General features: G+C 42.9%; 1 protein-coding gene across 2 annotated transcripts in view; it reads left to right on the forward strand.

Annotated features, from left to right (window-relative positions):
• The window catches only part of LOC138260011 (solute carrier family 22 member 20-like), a 114,154-nt gene extending 99,701 nt beyond the window's left edge, over positions 1 to 14,453 (forward strand). The window contains exons 8-12 of one of the 2 annotated variants that reach the window (XM_069208072.1): positions 1,911 to 2,125; positions 6,787 to 6,895; positions 8,196 to 8,399; positions 12,419 to 12,537; positions 12,631 to 14,453. In XM_069208072.1, coding sequence (XP_069064173.1) covers positions 1,911 to 2,125; positions 6,787 to 6,895; positions 8,196 to 8,399; positions 12,419 to 12,524 — 634 coding nt within the window. In that variant the 3' untranslated portion in view covers positions 12,525 to 12,537; positions 12,631 to 14,453. The remainder of the gene's footprint in view (positions 1 to 1,910; positions 2,126 to 6,786; positions 6,896 to 8,195; positions 8,400 to 12,418; positions 12,538 to 12,630) is intronic. The other variant, XM_069208071.1, reaches the window with a different exon arrangement.
• The last annotated feature ends 3,251 nt before the right edge of the window (positions 14,454 to 17,704 follow it).

Raw genomic sequence — 17,704 nt, forward strand, 5'->3', positions numbered from 1 at the left:
TGGCATCCACAGTGATGACACTTTTAAGACCATGAGTTAAAGGCTTAATAGCAGGGAAATCCATCATTAAATCTTACAGTTTACCAAAAGACATGTGCTTCCTCAGTCCAAACAAATTTGATATGTTTCTTTAAAAGTGCCCTCTCTTTGTTGATACCACCATAGCATAGTCACAAATCTTAGTATTTTGGTACTGGGGCTTCTACAATGTCTTTAACTAGAGATGAGATGACTTTGGTGGGATACCCTATCTGAAATGTTATGCCCTAAATAATCCACTTGGTTTGTAAAAAACTTGCATTTATCTTTGTTGACCGTAGCACCATGTTTCTCCAATTTTTTAAATACTAGATGTAGCAGCTCAAAATGTTTTTGTTTGCTTTCTGTATGAATAAGAATATCATCTTGAAAAGCTTGAATACATTGTTCTTCACCAAACAATGCATCCATAAATATTTGAAAAACTCTAGCTGCGGATGCTAAGCCAAAAGGCATACGCAAATACATATACGTTGCAAAGGGTGTTATAAAAGAAGTCAACAGTTGGGAATCTTTGGTCAACGGAATTTGATGATATGCTGATCTTAGAGCTATAGTTTAAAATTACTTGCTTTTCCCTAAATTTGATAACAAATCAATAATCCTTGGAAAGGAATGGGAATCTACCAGAATGTTACGGTTAAGTGCACGCCAATCGGCACACTAACGAATATCACCAGATTTTTTCTTTTTAGCAAGAACTATATCAGAAACCCATTTGAAAGAATCTACTGGTGTGATAATACCCTGTTCACATATTTTGTCAAGTAAGTTTTTAAGATCCTGTCTAACAGAAAATGGCACAGGTCTAAGTTTCTGCGTAACTGGCCTGGCTCCATTCTTCAGCTTCATTTGATATTAAAACCCTTTTACAAGACCAATATCACTGTTATAAACTTTGTCAAATCTTTCAAACAAACTTTCCAAAGAACAATAATCAGTCTGCAAATTTCCATCTGATACAGTAAGAACAGAAAGATCTCCTAGAACTACAGGTACACTCTGACCTGGTCTCAACACTATACCCAACTTGGCTTGATCTTGCCACCCCAAGATATCTCTACCATGTTCAGCAACATAAATTTTAGTACTTCTACTTCTACTTTTAAAATCCAATATATCCATAAAGAAAACCTTCACTGTAATATCAAATTCACCAAAAGCCTTAGGGTTAACATCAGTATCTTTCAGTACTTTTCCGGGCCACAATTTCTCAAAAGTTACATCAGATAATATTGTAATAGGGGAACCAGAATCCGCCATACCACTCAGACTGAATCCGCATACAGAATTCTAGAACAGAATGACAGCCTATGACATATCACAGTTCTAAATGACATTGCTACCCATGTAACACTTATGCAAATGAGTAATAACCCTGCTCCTCATGGAAACAGTCCAGCTTAAACTGCCAGTTATGGCCCCACATGAAGTTGTTCTTGGGGAGAAATATCGGATGAATTTAATACCACAGAATGTGTTTTCTTTCTTATATACTCTTAAGAGTTCATGCGATGAATCCATCAGTATCTAATTGTTGCACCTGTTGCTTGAATGACTGGTTAGGTGCACATATTTTGGGGCTCCCTTTATTTGGAAGATTATGAGACAAGGATTATTGAGTACATTGCCTTGGACAGTCAAAGTGTTTTACATTTAGCTGAGTAAACCCCCCCCCACACACACACAGCATGTAAAGCATAGAGTCTGGGCTCAGCAGTCAAGTCTTCAGGTAATTCATGTATTATAACATTGGGCAAGTCCATTTCACTGTCTCTCATACAGTTTCACGTTGGCAGGGCCTAGCAGAAAGTTTCAATGTGATGATTGAAGAGAAACTATAAATGAGTAATCACTTCTTCCTCCAACAGGTTCTCTATGAGCTTTGCCTACTACGGTCTGGGCATGGACCTGCAGAAGTTTGGCTTCAGCATCTTCTTGGTCCAGGCGTTTTTTGGTGTTATCGATATTCCTGCAAAACTTGTCGGGGCTGCAACCATGAGCATGATTGGCCGTCGTTGCACGGAGTCAGTTTCTCTCATCCTAGCAGGGCTGATGATCATCGCTAACTTGTTTGTTCCACATGGTGAGTTAACAATAACTTCTTTTTGTCAAACTAGGGTGAATGGATGGGCACCAACTAGGGTGGGATAGTGCACAAAGAATAGTAAGCTGAGGAGTTAGTACATTGCCTACCTCAGTTCAGTCTTGTCACACTTGGATGATGTAAAAGGATCATTATCTTTCCTAAAGTAAAAATTGGACAGATGGAGCTTCACTATGACACCAGACCACATTTATTCTGACAAATACGTACACCTAGAAAGCGTGTCCATACTATGAAAGTACTGCAGAACCATACAAGTAGTACAAGTGTGCTATAGAAATGCATTAACAGAACAAAAGAGGATGAAGCAAAGCATTACCTAACATAACATCAGACATAAAACAATACACCCAGAACACACAACACACATGTATAACACAATAAACACATAAAACATAACCACACACAACCTATGCACAATACACAAAAGCGCCACATTAACATCATTATTTTTTACGTTAATGTGGCCCAACAAGGCCAAAATCTCTGCGTTTATTTACAGGGTGGTGCAATGCATGCATTGTGCCACCCTGTAGCCGTTTGCGCTACATTATGCCTGTGCCAGGCATAATGTATGCAAAGGGGGTGTTCCCCCGTTAGGGAAGCTGGAAAAATGCAATTTTTTATGGCACTTATAACGTCTGCTCAAGAGGAGTTAAAAGGGGCCTTCCATTCTTTAGAATGGGGCCTTATGTACGATGCAGGAGTAGCGCCAAAATTATGCCATCATAAATATTAAATACGGTGCACATATGGTGGCGGTAGGGGTGCTAAGGGGTGCAGGGAAAGGGGTGCTGCACTCGTTGCAGCGCCACTTTACATAAATCTGCCCTATAATGTACACAAGTAATACAATGCACAAAATACACATACAGTGCACAATAAAACACATACACACAACTGACAGCACACACAACACAACCCACCACATACCATCCACAACACAAACAATGCATTACACAAAATAAACACAACACACAGAAAACATATAGCACATACAATACACACAGTAGACCGTCTGTCAAGTCTTCCATCCAAGGTGTTTTTGGAGTCAAAATGATATTGTTTGCCACCAGGGCGGTCCTAGTGCACAGTAACGCACATGAAAGGGATGGCCAATACCCAAGGTGGTTGTAGATTAAACAAGTGCAACCAGGGCAGAAAAACGTTCATAAGTAAGAGTCCTTCAAAGAGTGTGTCAAGGTACGCATATCTTACAAAACGTGCCATAAAAATAAAAGGTCATTTTGTTACTATGCTAGGGCCGGGAGCACAGAACCCTAATTCCATTGAAATGCAACGCAAATAAATATCGGTTTCTTTTAAGGGATTACCAAGACCGTTTTTAGGTCTGGCTTGGCACCCCAGCTGTCTGGTAACCATTCTTTACCAATTCTTAAAAAATATATGAAGCGTGGGTATTGGCTCCACCGAAAGGAAGTAATATTGTCGCACCCAAGGCTATTGGCTTGTTAGTGTATGATTCTGCCTCCAATAAAATGCTTGCATTGCAATGCACGGGGGAGTATTTTACATCACTGAAGTGCAGAGAATCATCACATATTAAATTATTTATCTCATAGAAACACTGTACTCAGGAAACAATTGTTTTTGTTTTGTCTTTTCACACCAGAATAGGTTTTTTAATGTTTTAGGCAGGACTCAAAATAAGTATGATATATTGGCTTTTCTAATTCTATTTATTTCTCTTTGTGCATGTTTACTTTACGTTGGGTAATACACAGCACCTCTTTGTGTTTTTATGGTCTCTATTTTCTCCTTATTTCATCTTGGGGATACAACAAAATGATGCTACATTAAATTATATGCACAGTAAGACCTCAGGGCTTTCATCTCGACCTCTGCTGTTAATTTCCTTGTAGCATGTAGATTTTACTGTGTCAAACCTATTATTGATAACAAAAAGTATATTTAGTATATAAAGTGCACTGTAACTATGAAGCCGCTATATATTACAAAGAAGGGGTGGCCATTGTCTAGTTATAGTTAGGACCACTGAGAATCGAATGCTGAAGAGCTTGTATGTGGTCCAGTTTATAAAGCCACAGGGGGTCAGACACCAAGAATCAGTGGTGTATTACCCCAAGCCCTACAGTTTGGGCCCTGTCACCCCTGCTTGCACATTGCCCACTCACGGCCCCCTGAACAGGGTCTGACTCGAAAGATTAATTTCCTAATATTCTTACCCACATGGTTGGCAAGCTGGACGTCATGGGATATGCTTCCAAATACAACTGCCCACAATTTTTAAGAGATCACGTTTAAAAAGTTGAGTGCACTTTGCAAGTCTAATTCACAATGGCTAAAAATGATTAGAACCCATAAATAAAGAGACTGTATTTTTGCGTGGTAAAATTCAGTGCAACCAGAGGACGTTACCTGCATTCACAAAGACTGGTACCAGAAAAGATTTTTGGGAGACTGTCCAAATACTTGCTATAAGTAGAGTAATCTCTGTCACTGGGAATTAACAGAAATATGGTGTTGGGCATGGGGGAATTCTTTAAATATTTATATATTGGTAGCTATGTTGGTGACTAAAAGTAAAGAAAGTCTGAATCTTATGATGCCGTATTTATTGGCCTCCTGGCAAGAGTTTGCAGTCAGTCTGGACAACCCTAAAATCTGTCCTGAGTGTTCGGAAGACCTAATGATCTATCTTTCACCCACAGATTGGAAGGAGATAAGTACTGCTAGTCATTGTCTTCTGATGAGTCGAATTGACCCAAAATGCAATATTTCTTCCAATACTGATTGTATTACTCATCCAAGAGATTACAAAATATAGCGGACAAATGCACTAAGTGCCTAAATGCTGTTGGAAACTGGAAACTTCTAGTGTGGGAATGCTCGAAATTACAAGTCATCTGGGCTCCTTTATTAAAGAACCTGGAAAAGAAATCAAATTCATCTATTACCCATGGGTGCAATGATTTCGCCATTAAAAACTTAATATTTGGGGGTCTGCTCAGACATGTGGGTCAGAGGAATCCCCAACTGTGTGAGAATGGAAATAAAAAAAATAAAAAGGATTACGATTTTTTAAATACGTGGCACCCTGCCTTATTGAGCTGTTTAGGGCCTAACATAGGGCGGCATATATATATTAAAAAGGAAGTTTTCCAAATTACAAAAGCTTTACTTTGCCAAATCAAATTGGTGGTTCAAACAATGCATAGTCTCCAGTGGCAGGCCTGAGACATGTTTTAAAGGGCTACTTAAGTCCTGGCGCAATGAGTAGTGCAGACCCACTAGTCGCAGTTAATGTATAAGCCACGGCTACATATAGTACCAATTTACCAGGGACTTGCAAGTAAGTTAATTGTGTCAATTGGGTGTAAGATTATTTTACCATGGTTGAAGGAGAGAGCACAAGCCCTTTAGCAGTGGTTAGCAGTGGTAAAGTGCACAGAGTGCTAAAAGCCAACCAAAACAGGTTCCGAGCACAAGAACAGTGAAGGCAAAATGTTTAGGAGTAACCCTACAGGGAGGGTCAAGTCCAGCAGACCACTAAGCTGGGGTGGTTACCTGTTCGCAAAAGGAAAGGGGTCCTCTTTCCTATCTGCAAATTTACAAAAAGGTTGTTATCCACAGGATCCCTGTTTTCCACTTAAACAAAGAAAAAAGGAAATAAGAAATGTTTAATTTTAAACACAGTCCCATTTCCTTTAAGAAAAATGATCAGCATTTCTAAAAAAAAAAAAGGTTTGCTTCGTTGAAAGGCAGTCACAGACATGGTAGTCTTCTAACCCCAGCAGACCACCATGCCTTGTCAAGGTGTGCCATACCTCATTAATATTCATTAGGTAGGCCGGATTGCGGCCAACTACAATTCAGTATTTTGTGAACTGACCTATTAGTGAATAGGTCGGTTCACAAAATACCACCCTGGTCTCAAATTGTGACCAGTAGTTTCCGGACAGTACTTTGTACATCTGCCCAGAAGCAGAGTGCCATTCCATGGTTTTTTGTTCTTGTAAAAAATGTACCAAAGATTTTTTCTTTCAGTCAATGCACTTTTTGTACGTTTGATTTGGCTGGTTGGTCCAGTAAAAAAACAAAAGCAGAATACACTGTCTCCTATACAGATGGTTTTAACACGCTATTTAAAATATAAATGCTCTCCGATCTTGCAGATCATAGATATTGTCTATTTTTTATAAAAATTTCATTACAGAGAATTAGATTCTGATCTCTAATTTAAATGTCAGCGTTTACATCTGTAATCCATTGCTCGTGTATTTCATAAGCAGTTGAAAGAAAGACAATGTTCAATACTGTTCCCTTCCTGCATTACAGCTTCCATTGACTAGCACTATACCGGTCCAAGACTAGTGGGGAAGGTGAACTGTTGCAAGTACTGATTTCGGCATATCTCTTTGTGACTGAGAGATCCGCTAGAATTTACCTCTGCCATGCCTCTTGGCAAGCACTTGAAAGCCATATTTTCACTGTGGAAAGATGCATGTTACAAGCTAGTTTGTGCACATGGATTCCATTGTTTACACTCACAAAATGTACCTTTTACAAGATCGGCACAGTTCACAAAAAATGTTTTTTGAATTAGGACCACTCTCTCTTCTCTTGCACTAATTTTTTGTATTGTGTACTTTGCACAGGAATGAAAACCGTGCGTACTGTGCTGTCAGCCTTGGGGAAAGGTTGTTTGGCCTCTGCCTTCACATGTGCTTATCTTTACTCTGGAGAGCTGTATCCTACTGAGATCAGGTATGCATGAACACTAGAACAATCAACTGCCCCTACATAATCCCTCTCCTCCTTGAATATCTAATGCCCTATCTGTAAATATTGGGTTCTTAGTACATTTCAGCCCAACATGTACAATGTGGTTCACTGTGAGACACGCCTGCACTGGTGTCAGTAGACAGCATCAGGCCACAGTCAGGAGGACTGACAGGGACTTCCCAGAAGACCAGATCTAGCTGAAGGACAGCTATCTAAATGGGAACATATCTGGTTCCTATTCTTTAACTCTATAGCCTTCTAGCCCCTCATAGAGGGCTATACTGTTCTTAAAGGCCTGAGCCGAAGGTGAGGACCTTTAATCAGGGAGTGGGGTCTTTAATGATTGGTGTAGCCCGCTACAGCAGGCTGCAAAGCTATTAAAACATTCAGTCTCATGAGTGCAGAATGTTCTAATTAAGAAAAACAAAGACCTCTTCGAGCCTGAGGGAGTTCAATCCCCCTCCCTGCAGCTCTGAAGCCTTTGTTTCACATCTATTTCCTCAAAAGTTCAACCGATGACAGTTGTGCACAGAGCCACAGCTGTTAGCTGTTGAAGTTTCACAGCAATAGCTGTTAAAGGAGGCTGAAGTCAGCCCCAGTACTTCCTGGGCTCAGCGACACTGCTTTTCAGCCAAGCCAGAGTACCCAAGAAGCTGTGAGCTTCAGAAGGAGGGATGAAGGAAGAGGATCCTGTGTACCCTGCTTCACAGACTCTGCTTTTTGATTTCCCATGCTCATATATTTTGGAGTGGCAGGGGGAACGAGAGAGGCGGAGGTTGCGTATTAGGACATTGCAGTGTTGAAAGCAAGTGGCCTATACCAATGTATACAGCCTTCTACCGCTCCGTTGTCTTCTATAGAGCTCTCTACATTCCAATGTTCTAATACTGTGGGGCTATATGAAAAAGTGGGAATGATGCTCAAAGGGTAGGTCTATTCAAGTGTATTTGCAAAAAAACACTCAAAGACATGCCTCTTTTTAAGATGCAAAGGTGTTCTGACACTGAGAGGGTTATTTACAATGGGTTTTGCAGATGCTTGCAGATTTGGACAGCACCTGCAGGCTTGTATAGTGCACTTAATTGATGCAATGTTTTCGTTGTTTTACTCAATGCGCAAATCCTTAGTAAATAATCCTCTGAGTTTTAAAAACATATTGAAAGTATTTAATGATTCAATCAATTTAAAGAGTGAGCTTGCCCCCACCTGTGCAGCATGAGTTTGCCTGCTATCTTCAGTCTTCTTTGTCTATCTTCAGTTTTTGTCTCACTTTCCCTCTCAGGCAGACCGGCATGGGCTTTGTCTCCATGAACGCTCGCATAGGGGCTATGGTTGCACCCATAGTGCTGATGGCCAGCGAGTATGCTTCATTCGTGCCTCCCTTGATCTATGGCTTGGCTGCAGTATTGGCTGGCTGTGGGGTCTGCTTCTTAGCTGAAACGCGCAACCAACAACTGCCAGACACCATTGAAGCTGTGGAGAACAGGTAAGCGGAGAGCCAGTCTGTTGATTCTCCAGTAAGAGATTTTGAAGGGTAGGAAGAGGGATGTGTTCCTATTCTCCCACTGACAGAGAGAAAGGTTTAGGATCAATCAAGCTAAGTGGTGTTAGGACTGGGTAATTTAATTGACAAAGTAGTGTCCATAATACTCGATAGAACAAAATTCCCTATTATGCCATCACATAATATAATTCTCAGGTACTTCCCTCTCATTGTCACTTGTTTTATTAGAAGAAGCAAAACGGGTTTCTTGTATAGCTCTCTCTGTGAATCGAATGGTGCCAAGCCACACCAAAGAATTTAAGATATAGATTTGCAAGATCTAGAGCTGGTCTAGAACAGACCTGAGCCCATAAAAGGGGCCGGAGGTTCTGAAAATAGGTTCCAAAAAGACAACTTTGCTTGTAGTAATAGGTTTTATTGCATCCGAAAAACATTTATAAAAGACCTTCTCTCATCTGCTGCACTCCTCAGTGGATAAAATATGCGGGGTCCACTTTCCAATTTGATGCACCTAATGACTGATCTGGGCATCAAGTCCTTCACATACTTGCAGGCTTCTCATGTTGCTCCTCAGGGCACATCAAACTAGGTCCAGGCAGGTGAGAAAGGGTTTTATTGTCATTCCCATTCAATATCTGGCCTCTCTGGTGTTTCCCAACATGGTCAGCATTAGCTGCTCACACTTAGGTGTAACACGGAGTAAAAAAGTATAGAAGCAGATTTTCACTGGGAATGTAGAATGAACTGTTCTGCTCCTTCATAGTTTTTTTCCAAAACACATCACCATTATGGTTTAATCAATTTCCTATTCCATCCCAGAGCTTCAGCAAATCTAATGCACAGCTATTTGTAAATACAATGGAATACACACCACAGCTATTTATGAATACAATGGAAAAGATTTACATTGAAATAAAAAATATATCCCTTGCTACTCCCCAGGAGAATTCTGTAGAGATGTGTGCCAGCGAAGACAAAGGGAACAGTGATGGCAAACCAGACCCCTCAGTCTTTTCTCAGATCACTTTGGCATAGCTGACTACATCATGATGTAAGAAGATTACTTTAGCAAAAAGTGGTTGCAAATTGCTCACTGAGTTTTTATGAACGCAATCTGATTTTGTGACCCTACATATGCACTAATTGGTCAGTTCACAAAATATTGAATCGCACATGGTTGCAGAACTACCTGCCTAACTATTATTTATTAGGGAGGTTGCAATTTACAACCCACTATGATTGTCTACAATCAAAGGGACTGTGATCTGCAAAAACATACGGAAGATTGCTTTCCAAAATGAAAACCTTATTTTTTCTGAGTAGCCTCAATTCCTTAAAGGACTCAGGCTGCTCAAAAAAAAAAAGTTTCTGTTTTGGAAAACGTAAGCTGTAGACTGGGGGCCGTGTTCTCCCCAAACAAGTTACACGTCACGAGTTGAGACTCATCTGCCCCCTCAAGATAGAGGGGGCGTGGGCTAGCATGAAAACTGTCGTTTGCACTAGTATTCTTCATGCCAAGGTTTTCCACCTGCTTTGTGCCCAAACACGACTCCTTCCCTCCCACAGGCCTGGATGGTTTTCCGACCAACCAGGCCTCCCCTCAAAGACTAAGATGTTCAGTGCTGAGAGAGACACTGCAGTGCAAATGCTACCAGGTTCTCCACAAACAGAAGATGTCCACCATCCGACAGGTGTACTCCATCTTTGTGAAACATTGCTTCTCCTCCAAGGCACCCGTGTGTAACAGTCCTTAGCACTGACGTGTTGAGAACCGGTTTCACACGACTGTTCAGCAGCCTGACTGATTCGGTAAGGGCCTTCTTGGAGCACCCTGACCTCCAGATCCACCTAGGAATGCTGACCATGCTATGATAGCCCCTGGACACCGTTTTGCTAACCAGGAGATCTCCACCATTAAGTCCTCAAAAACTGCTCTCCTCCCCATTGTTGGCAGATCATTGCCTCCCACGTGAAGGAAGATGAGCGCTGGCGGCAGTAGCCGCCATTGCAGAACCTCCTCGACGAGCTGGCAAAGACCATCAAGGCGCAGATCCCCTCTTGCAATGAAACCGGAGAACGGCTGCGCCAACACACAAAGGAATGTCCAATAACCCAAACACTGGCTGGAGCCATGTGTGCAATGGAAGACTGAGTGGTGCTAGGAACAAAAAGAAGAATCCGTAACACATGTCATCATTTGCATGAGCAAACAATTATTCCTAGATCATATGAAGGCGTACATAGCGCTTATAGCAATCTGACTTCCACCTCCCAATCCCCTTGACCGTGTTGGCATTGAGCCCTGCCCCCACAGCTGATGTTGCCGCTCCTATCCTAAATGAATGGGAACTAAATGTGCCACGGATGTCAGCTGCCAGCAAGGCTTTGCGCAATACTTTGGAAAACTGATACCTAGTGAGGGGGACACCAGATGTGTGAATCAATAGGAAGGTGGAGTAAACCTGGGGACGCATCTCCAAGTACCTGTGAACTGCACGTACTGGGCAGCAACGGACGTCACTGGCCCTCCCTACTACTAACTGTTCGCCCCTCCCCAACTGGTCTGTCTTGGACCATGGTATAGTAATTACCAAGTCCCCCCCCCTTTCCAGGGAGAATGTCCTGCTTAGACCTGGCCACACGTTCCGAGACTTGAAAAGCCCCATAAAAGGCAAACTCAAAAGCTGCTGAGAATAGGGTGACCTCGAAATCAGAGTCACAGATCCCAGCTAGGGCCCCCAAGATCTTTTCCAGCTTGACCACGTCAATGGAGCGCCACTGGTCCGGAATAGTCCCTTCCAACATTTCCCATTCCTTGAGTGCCTATCTGATAAGGAAAGACCAAGAATGATCTCCCCCCTAATTTAGTAAAAAAGGCTATGGCTGAGATGTGGTACCCAGCACTCGCGGCAGATTTACCCTGACTTCGCAATAGCTCAAGAAAACCCAACCAACTACTCATGGAGCGAGGCTGCACTAGGGGTAGAATTTCTCCAGTCCTCTGGAGGTGTGCACGATGACGATCGTCAGGGGCAGCTAGGGTCAAGAGCACAAGATGACCTTACACAGGACTTGCTGTCCCTTTTAACTCTTGTCTGGCTGACCCTGCCGACCGCCGTAGGAGCCAGCACCATGCCCCCACCCACCAATCAGCCCACCCCACGGTGGTGAGCGCAATTTTCAAAATTTTGCGTGGCGCCCAGAGTTGGGCCGCCGCCCAGGACCAGTCCGATTTGGCCTGTACATGCCCTGGGGTGAGCTATGCCTTAGTGCGCATCCCCGCCCAGTGGTGTGGAGCCAGAAATAAAGTGGCAAAACACTGACAAATTAGGATCCAAATTGCTGTTCGGATGGAACGCCAAAAACATGCTCCGTCCAAATAGTGATTCAGAAACCATTTTTAAAACCATTTAGGGATTTAGAAAAACTTTTCCAAATTGCTAATTGGGTCTAGTACATTTTAAGAAAGGTTTTTATCATCAGAAGCCCTCTGGTTTAGAGAATCAAAGGGTTTGCAACCACTAAAAAGCTTTGTACATCAGACCCTAATTTAGTTATGAACAAGTGCCATGCCTCTCCGCATTATGCGTACCCTTTACAAACATGTAAAGATATAGTTGTCATCTTACCCATGACTAAAAATATGTGTATGTGTCTCAATATCTCGCCTGGTACATGGATGACTATAATATGCCCCAGTGAGATTTTCAATTATGCAGATTTTTTACTGTAACAAAACCAGGAAGACTGACACTGTTGGCTCTGATTCGCTAGTGAAGGATCAAATAGGCCTGAAGCCTGCCTGACCAAAGAGCTGAGCTAGGAATGTGGCAGAAATGAGAGGGGATTTGTAGGAAGCTGAAAGTTGTAACGCACAACGTGAGAAGATTTGGGGGTCTACTATATGCATATTAGTGGAATAAATAATGAAAATCTACTAGTTTTGGAATATATTGTAAGAATTTATCAATTTCTCATTTCTCTGTTTGCTACTATTTCAGCATGAAACACAAAATTTTCCTTGAAAAACCACTGAACGGCGAAGCGATTGAACTGACAGAGAAAGAGGACGACGATATGAACATCTCTTTGCTGACCAGGATTTGAGCGGTGAACGGGGGTTAATTGGACACACAAATATGTTCACATTTCCTTTTGAAAGTACTTTATTTATGTAAATAATGTGTCAAATATTTTTCTCCAACTTTTCTAGGTCTGGGATACAAAGAGTAATTCACCAGTTCCAAAAAATCTTCAAGTAAGCTATGGTTTCCACCTGCAGGAAGGACCAAGCAGACACCATGTTAAAAAAACAACATCGAAGGCAAGGCTAAACCATCTTTCCTGATTAGGATGGCACTTCGGATGCTATTCCAGATATTATAGCCAGTTCAAACGTTATCATCAACTATTGTTTCTAGGCCAGTGGGTTACATTTGCTCTCTTTGCTTGTGCCTCACCCTAATGAATGACACGTGTCTCTTTCTACAGCCACGCAGCTTTCATCCCTTTCCTCTACCACAAAGTGAAGCAGCCTTGACTAGCCCCTTGATGGCATTGCAGCCCACCAGTTCCTGCACTTCTGCTTCCAGGAGAGATGAAGGTCTGTTAGAGGCCTCAAATTCCAGCAAGGAAGGGGCTGAAACTCAATTTGCCTGCATGAGACCCTGAGAGCCAAACCACTAGAATGATTTCTTTTATAAACAGAGGCCCATTTTTTGTTGATCAAGGACTTCAGAACCAGGGTCTTTTAGGTGTTTCATAAACGCCTAGATACAAGAACTCAATTTATTTCTGAAGCTTGACACATTTATTTGTACTGTAAAAAGTGTGTGAGTTTATTGTATACTGCATATGTGTTTTTAATGAAAGCTAGCATTTAGCCCTCGAAGCCTTTCCACCATATAACAATAATTCCACGATGAACTTCTGCAGCCTTCAACAAAGGACATCGCTCTCTAGCCAAAGATGTAAAGTAATCTGCTAAATCATCTGATGAAACTTTACTTGAAAAAGTCCAGTGTATCCAACATCCATGTGTACCAAGCAAAGATGCACTGGCGTAGCCCTTTGAAAGGCCAGTATGGCTCGGGCGGTCAGTCATATCTACAGTGAATGTCTTTCAGTCACCAACTGAGAATGTTATCTTAAAAGATGAGAAGAGTGTGGGACAAGTTGAGCAGGCGGTACCATTTCAGATAGCCCCCAGATTTACAGAAACTGGGACCCGCCTGGCTATGACCAAAAAAGAGTCCATGAACCATATCCACTTTCAAAATGCCTCTTTTCGGTGGCCTCTTCCACTGTGAGATATCCATTTGGTAACACTGGTTTGGCATAATGGGATCAGGAAGTCAATCCTGTAGCTCATTGCGCCAGGGACTGACTTGCATCTCACTGATGAGGCCCAACAAGGCTGAAGCATGCCCAGGCTTGTCTGTGTTCCTGTTTAGAGTAGGCGTGGCCAATCTGTGGTTGAATTGTCACTTGACACAGAGTGGCACAGGGGACTAAATTGATGGAATAAAGTCCAGAGTAATTCCCAATGATTACACTTAATTCACGCATTCTATTGACCTATTCGTGTTGTCCTCAGTCAGCTGTTAGTGAGTGAGGCCTGTTATCTGTTTACTTTGAGAATATCCTCACAATACAAGGTAGCAAAAATGGTGAAAGTTTATGGCTATACTAACGATAACAACAAAAGTTGATAAATAAAGATAACATTCACAGCCACTGTCCTTCAGGTTTAAAAGCAACACATTACAAATGATCTCCTAAAGGGAACACTAGTAATGTAAGCATGTAAAATGCCATGTTTTAATTATGGCAGTACACACCCTACCTCACAACAGAACATATAAGGGCAAAGATAATGAAAAGTACGTACTCAACATTTTGCTCAAACGAGTGCTTTGAAATATCATTAAAAAGAAATTGTACTTTTATGTTTTTCTAAGAAAAGTTTGTTGAAGAATATTTAGCTTGATATTGTAATGTCATACGAAATGTATTGTAAATAATCACCAAGCAAAAGTGAAATTAATTAAAAAAAATGCTTTTGTGAACAGGAGTGTTACTTATCTTATGATAAATAAGAACACCCAGAGGGGTTTAGTATGAACTGCAAAGTGCAAAACAGAGGAAGACAATGTTCTTTTCAGAAGAATGAATCACAGCGGTTTCCAGGCCATCCACCAGCTGAATTCATTCTACGACATGGAAATCAATCTTTTATAAAGCATACCATTTTGTCTGCTTTTTTACATAAGATAGACTTGGGCGAGGTGTGTTTGTTTTAGCTCGATACGACCATGGATGTCATTTAGGAGTCGCCTGGGTTGCAGCTGCGATCCCCCATCACATTGCTTGTGACTCCTGGCCTCACAGAAAAGTAATAATCGTATGGAACAATTATTGATTGTTTCAAGTAGGTACCAGTAAAAAGGTGCGTGTCTGCTGCCCCAGAGCATGTAGAGGGAGCAAGGAAAGCAGGAGACATAACTCCCGCACATGGCACACTGCAGAGTAAGCATCCTCGTGTAGTTAACTAACTTGACCATACTGTATTGCATGCAACAACAGAATATGACAATGCCTTATGTAGTGGATAATAATTGGCCGCTTTATTAACGTGGACAACGTGTGACTGCCCTTGATAGCATATCTTGAGCATGAGACGAAAATCACTGTCAATCAACCTTTGTAAACATGCCATTAAAACTCAGCTTATTCTTTTAACACATCTACATTTCAAACTTTTCACAATTGCAGTGAGTGACTGGTGGGCCCTCAAGTCCTATCCTCCATTTGTCACGCCTCCTTTTGCCCTTCGAATGTTTAGGCAGTCCCACCTTTCTTTTTTGGAGGGGCTCACTCCAATAGAGTTTTTGTTTCACCATGTTGTTTAGGGGGTAGCTTCAAGTTCTTTGGATTAGGCCCAACTCGCTACCTGGCGTGTCCTATGCCCTGCCATCCGACTTGGCGGGTTTGGGCTGCGAGTGCCGTGTTCCGCTTACTCCCCACGCTTGGCCATCTTTCACCCTGCCGTAAGGCATCCCCAGGTGTGTGGCTTTGTTGACACACCCCCTTACTGGGTGTGTCTTTTGCACAATTATTTGGTAAAACTTGTTTCTTTACGCCCTTGACTCTGTCCGATATAGCGACTGGTTATCTTTTCGTTGGGGTGGGTGGGTGGTGTTCGTCCTCGTCGTGGTGCCAGCGCTTTGTCCAGGTCCTGATTGCCAGCCAACACAGGACCGCGCTCTTTAAAAGCACCTCTCCTTGAACCCCTGGGGTTGGCATCATGTATTGATTGGGGGGTTTGAATGATGGTAACCCCCCCCATTGGTTGATTTGGTTATGGCCTCCCCCCCCCAGCTGGCACTTGCGGTGGGGGCGCGCTGTGTCGCGCTTGAGTACCCAAACCGGTTAAACCGGTCCATGGCACACTGCAGAGTAAGCATCCTCATGTAGTTACTAACTTGAACATACTGTATTGCATGCAACAACAGAATTTGACAATGCCTTATGTAGTGGATAATAATTGGCCGCTTTATTAACGTGGACAACGTGTGACTGCCCTTGATAGCATATCTTGAGGATGAGACGAAAATCACTGTCAATCAACCTTTGTAAACATGCCATTAAAACTCAGCTTATTCTTTTAACACATCTACATTTCAAACTTTTCACAATTGCAGTGATTGACTGGTGGGCCCTCAAGTCCTGGCCTCCATTTGTCACGCCTCCTTTTGCCCTTCGATTGTTTAGGCAGTCCCACCTTTCTTTTATGGAGGGGCTCACTCCAATAGAGTTTTTGTTTCACCATGTTGTTTAGGGGGTAGCTTCAAGTTCTATGGATTAGGCCCAACTCGCTACCTGGCGTGTCCTATGCCCTGCCATCCGACTTGGCGGGTCTGGGCTGCGAGTGCCGTGTTCCGCTTACTCCCCACGCTTGGCCATCTTACACCCTGCCGTAAGGCATCCCCAGGTGTGTGGCTTTGTTGACACCCCCCCTTACTGGGTGTGTCTTTTGCACAATTATTTGGTAAAACTTGTTTCTTTACGCCACGCTGTCAGAGAGGCTCACATCTCCTGGCAGCTCCCCCAGGTTACTTATTAGTCCTTCATCATCTCGTTTTTTTTTTTTTTTTTTTTTTTTTTACTCCATTGCTGCTGCTAAATTGGACCAGAAGATTCTCATCCCCTCCGATGATAAATGGACGCCGTCCGGCCCATAGAGCTCTGGTCGCCTGGGGTGGATCAACCCATGGCGGATACTTTCCAGACCGTTAATTTTGCAGTGCTTGGCGACCGCTATGTTTAACTTTCTCCTGAAGCTGTCTGCCGCTTTATCCGATGTTGCTCCCCGCCAAGTGATTCTGGGGATAATTTCTGACCAGATGATGGTGGTGTTGTCTAAGAGCCTGGTGAGGTTCCATAAAGTCCCCCTGATGTCGTTCAAGAGTACTTTCCTTCCGAGGGTTGTCAAGTCATTACCCCCCAGGTGGATAATTAACATACCTGGGTGTTTCTGCCCGGACTCTAATATCTTGTGCAGGGTCAGCTGGAGCTGTGCCCATTTCATGCCCGGTGAACCCATCCATCTGATTGAATCTGCCGGGGTTCCTCCTAGGCTTTACTTCTTGTCTTGCTTCATCCAGCCTTGTAGCCTGGATATGAATGAGTGCCCTATCATCCAAATGAGTCTGGGGGGTGCACCTGATACTGTAATGACAAGATACCATCATAATAGGTGTGGGCGAATGTAGCCCTTGTACGCTTTTGATCGCCATCTGCCAACCGCTTTTATTGTGCTTGCATCTAGGCCCAAACTGGCGGCTGTGGTGGCTGCCCCGATGCGAAATGAGTGTGAACCAAAGTCTGCTGGGAGCAGCCTGCCCTTCCCGAGCGTTTGTCGCATGACCGCAGTAAATTGAAATCTGCTCAGGTGGTCCCCGTTGGCGTGTTTGAACTGGGGGCCTGGTCCCAAGGGGCGCACCATTAAATATTCCTTCATGCTGCAAACCGGGCAATACATTGTTTGGGCTATACAATTCAGGATGATGTCAGTACCCCTGCCCAGCTGGTCCGTTTTGGATCGCCTCAGGGTAACGCGCAGCCTGCCAGGATCAACGTGGCAATCCCCTATTTGCAAGCAAGAGTTGCCCCCTGCGTTTCTCGCTGATGCCACCAACTCACCTACTCTAAAAGCCCCGAAGAAGGCCAAGGTAAATGCTGATCTAAACACTAAGAGTTCGTACCGGTTCTCTACCACGGTTTGA

This window comes from Pleurodeles waltl, chromosome 9, assembly GCF_031143425.1.
Source record: "Pleurodeles waltl isolate 20211129_DDA chromosome 9, aPleWal1.hap1.20221129, whole genome shotgun sequence".
Classification (NCBI taxonomy): Eukaryota; Metazoa; Chordata; class Amphibia; order Caudata; family Salamandridae; genus Pleurodeles; species Pleurodeles waltl.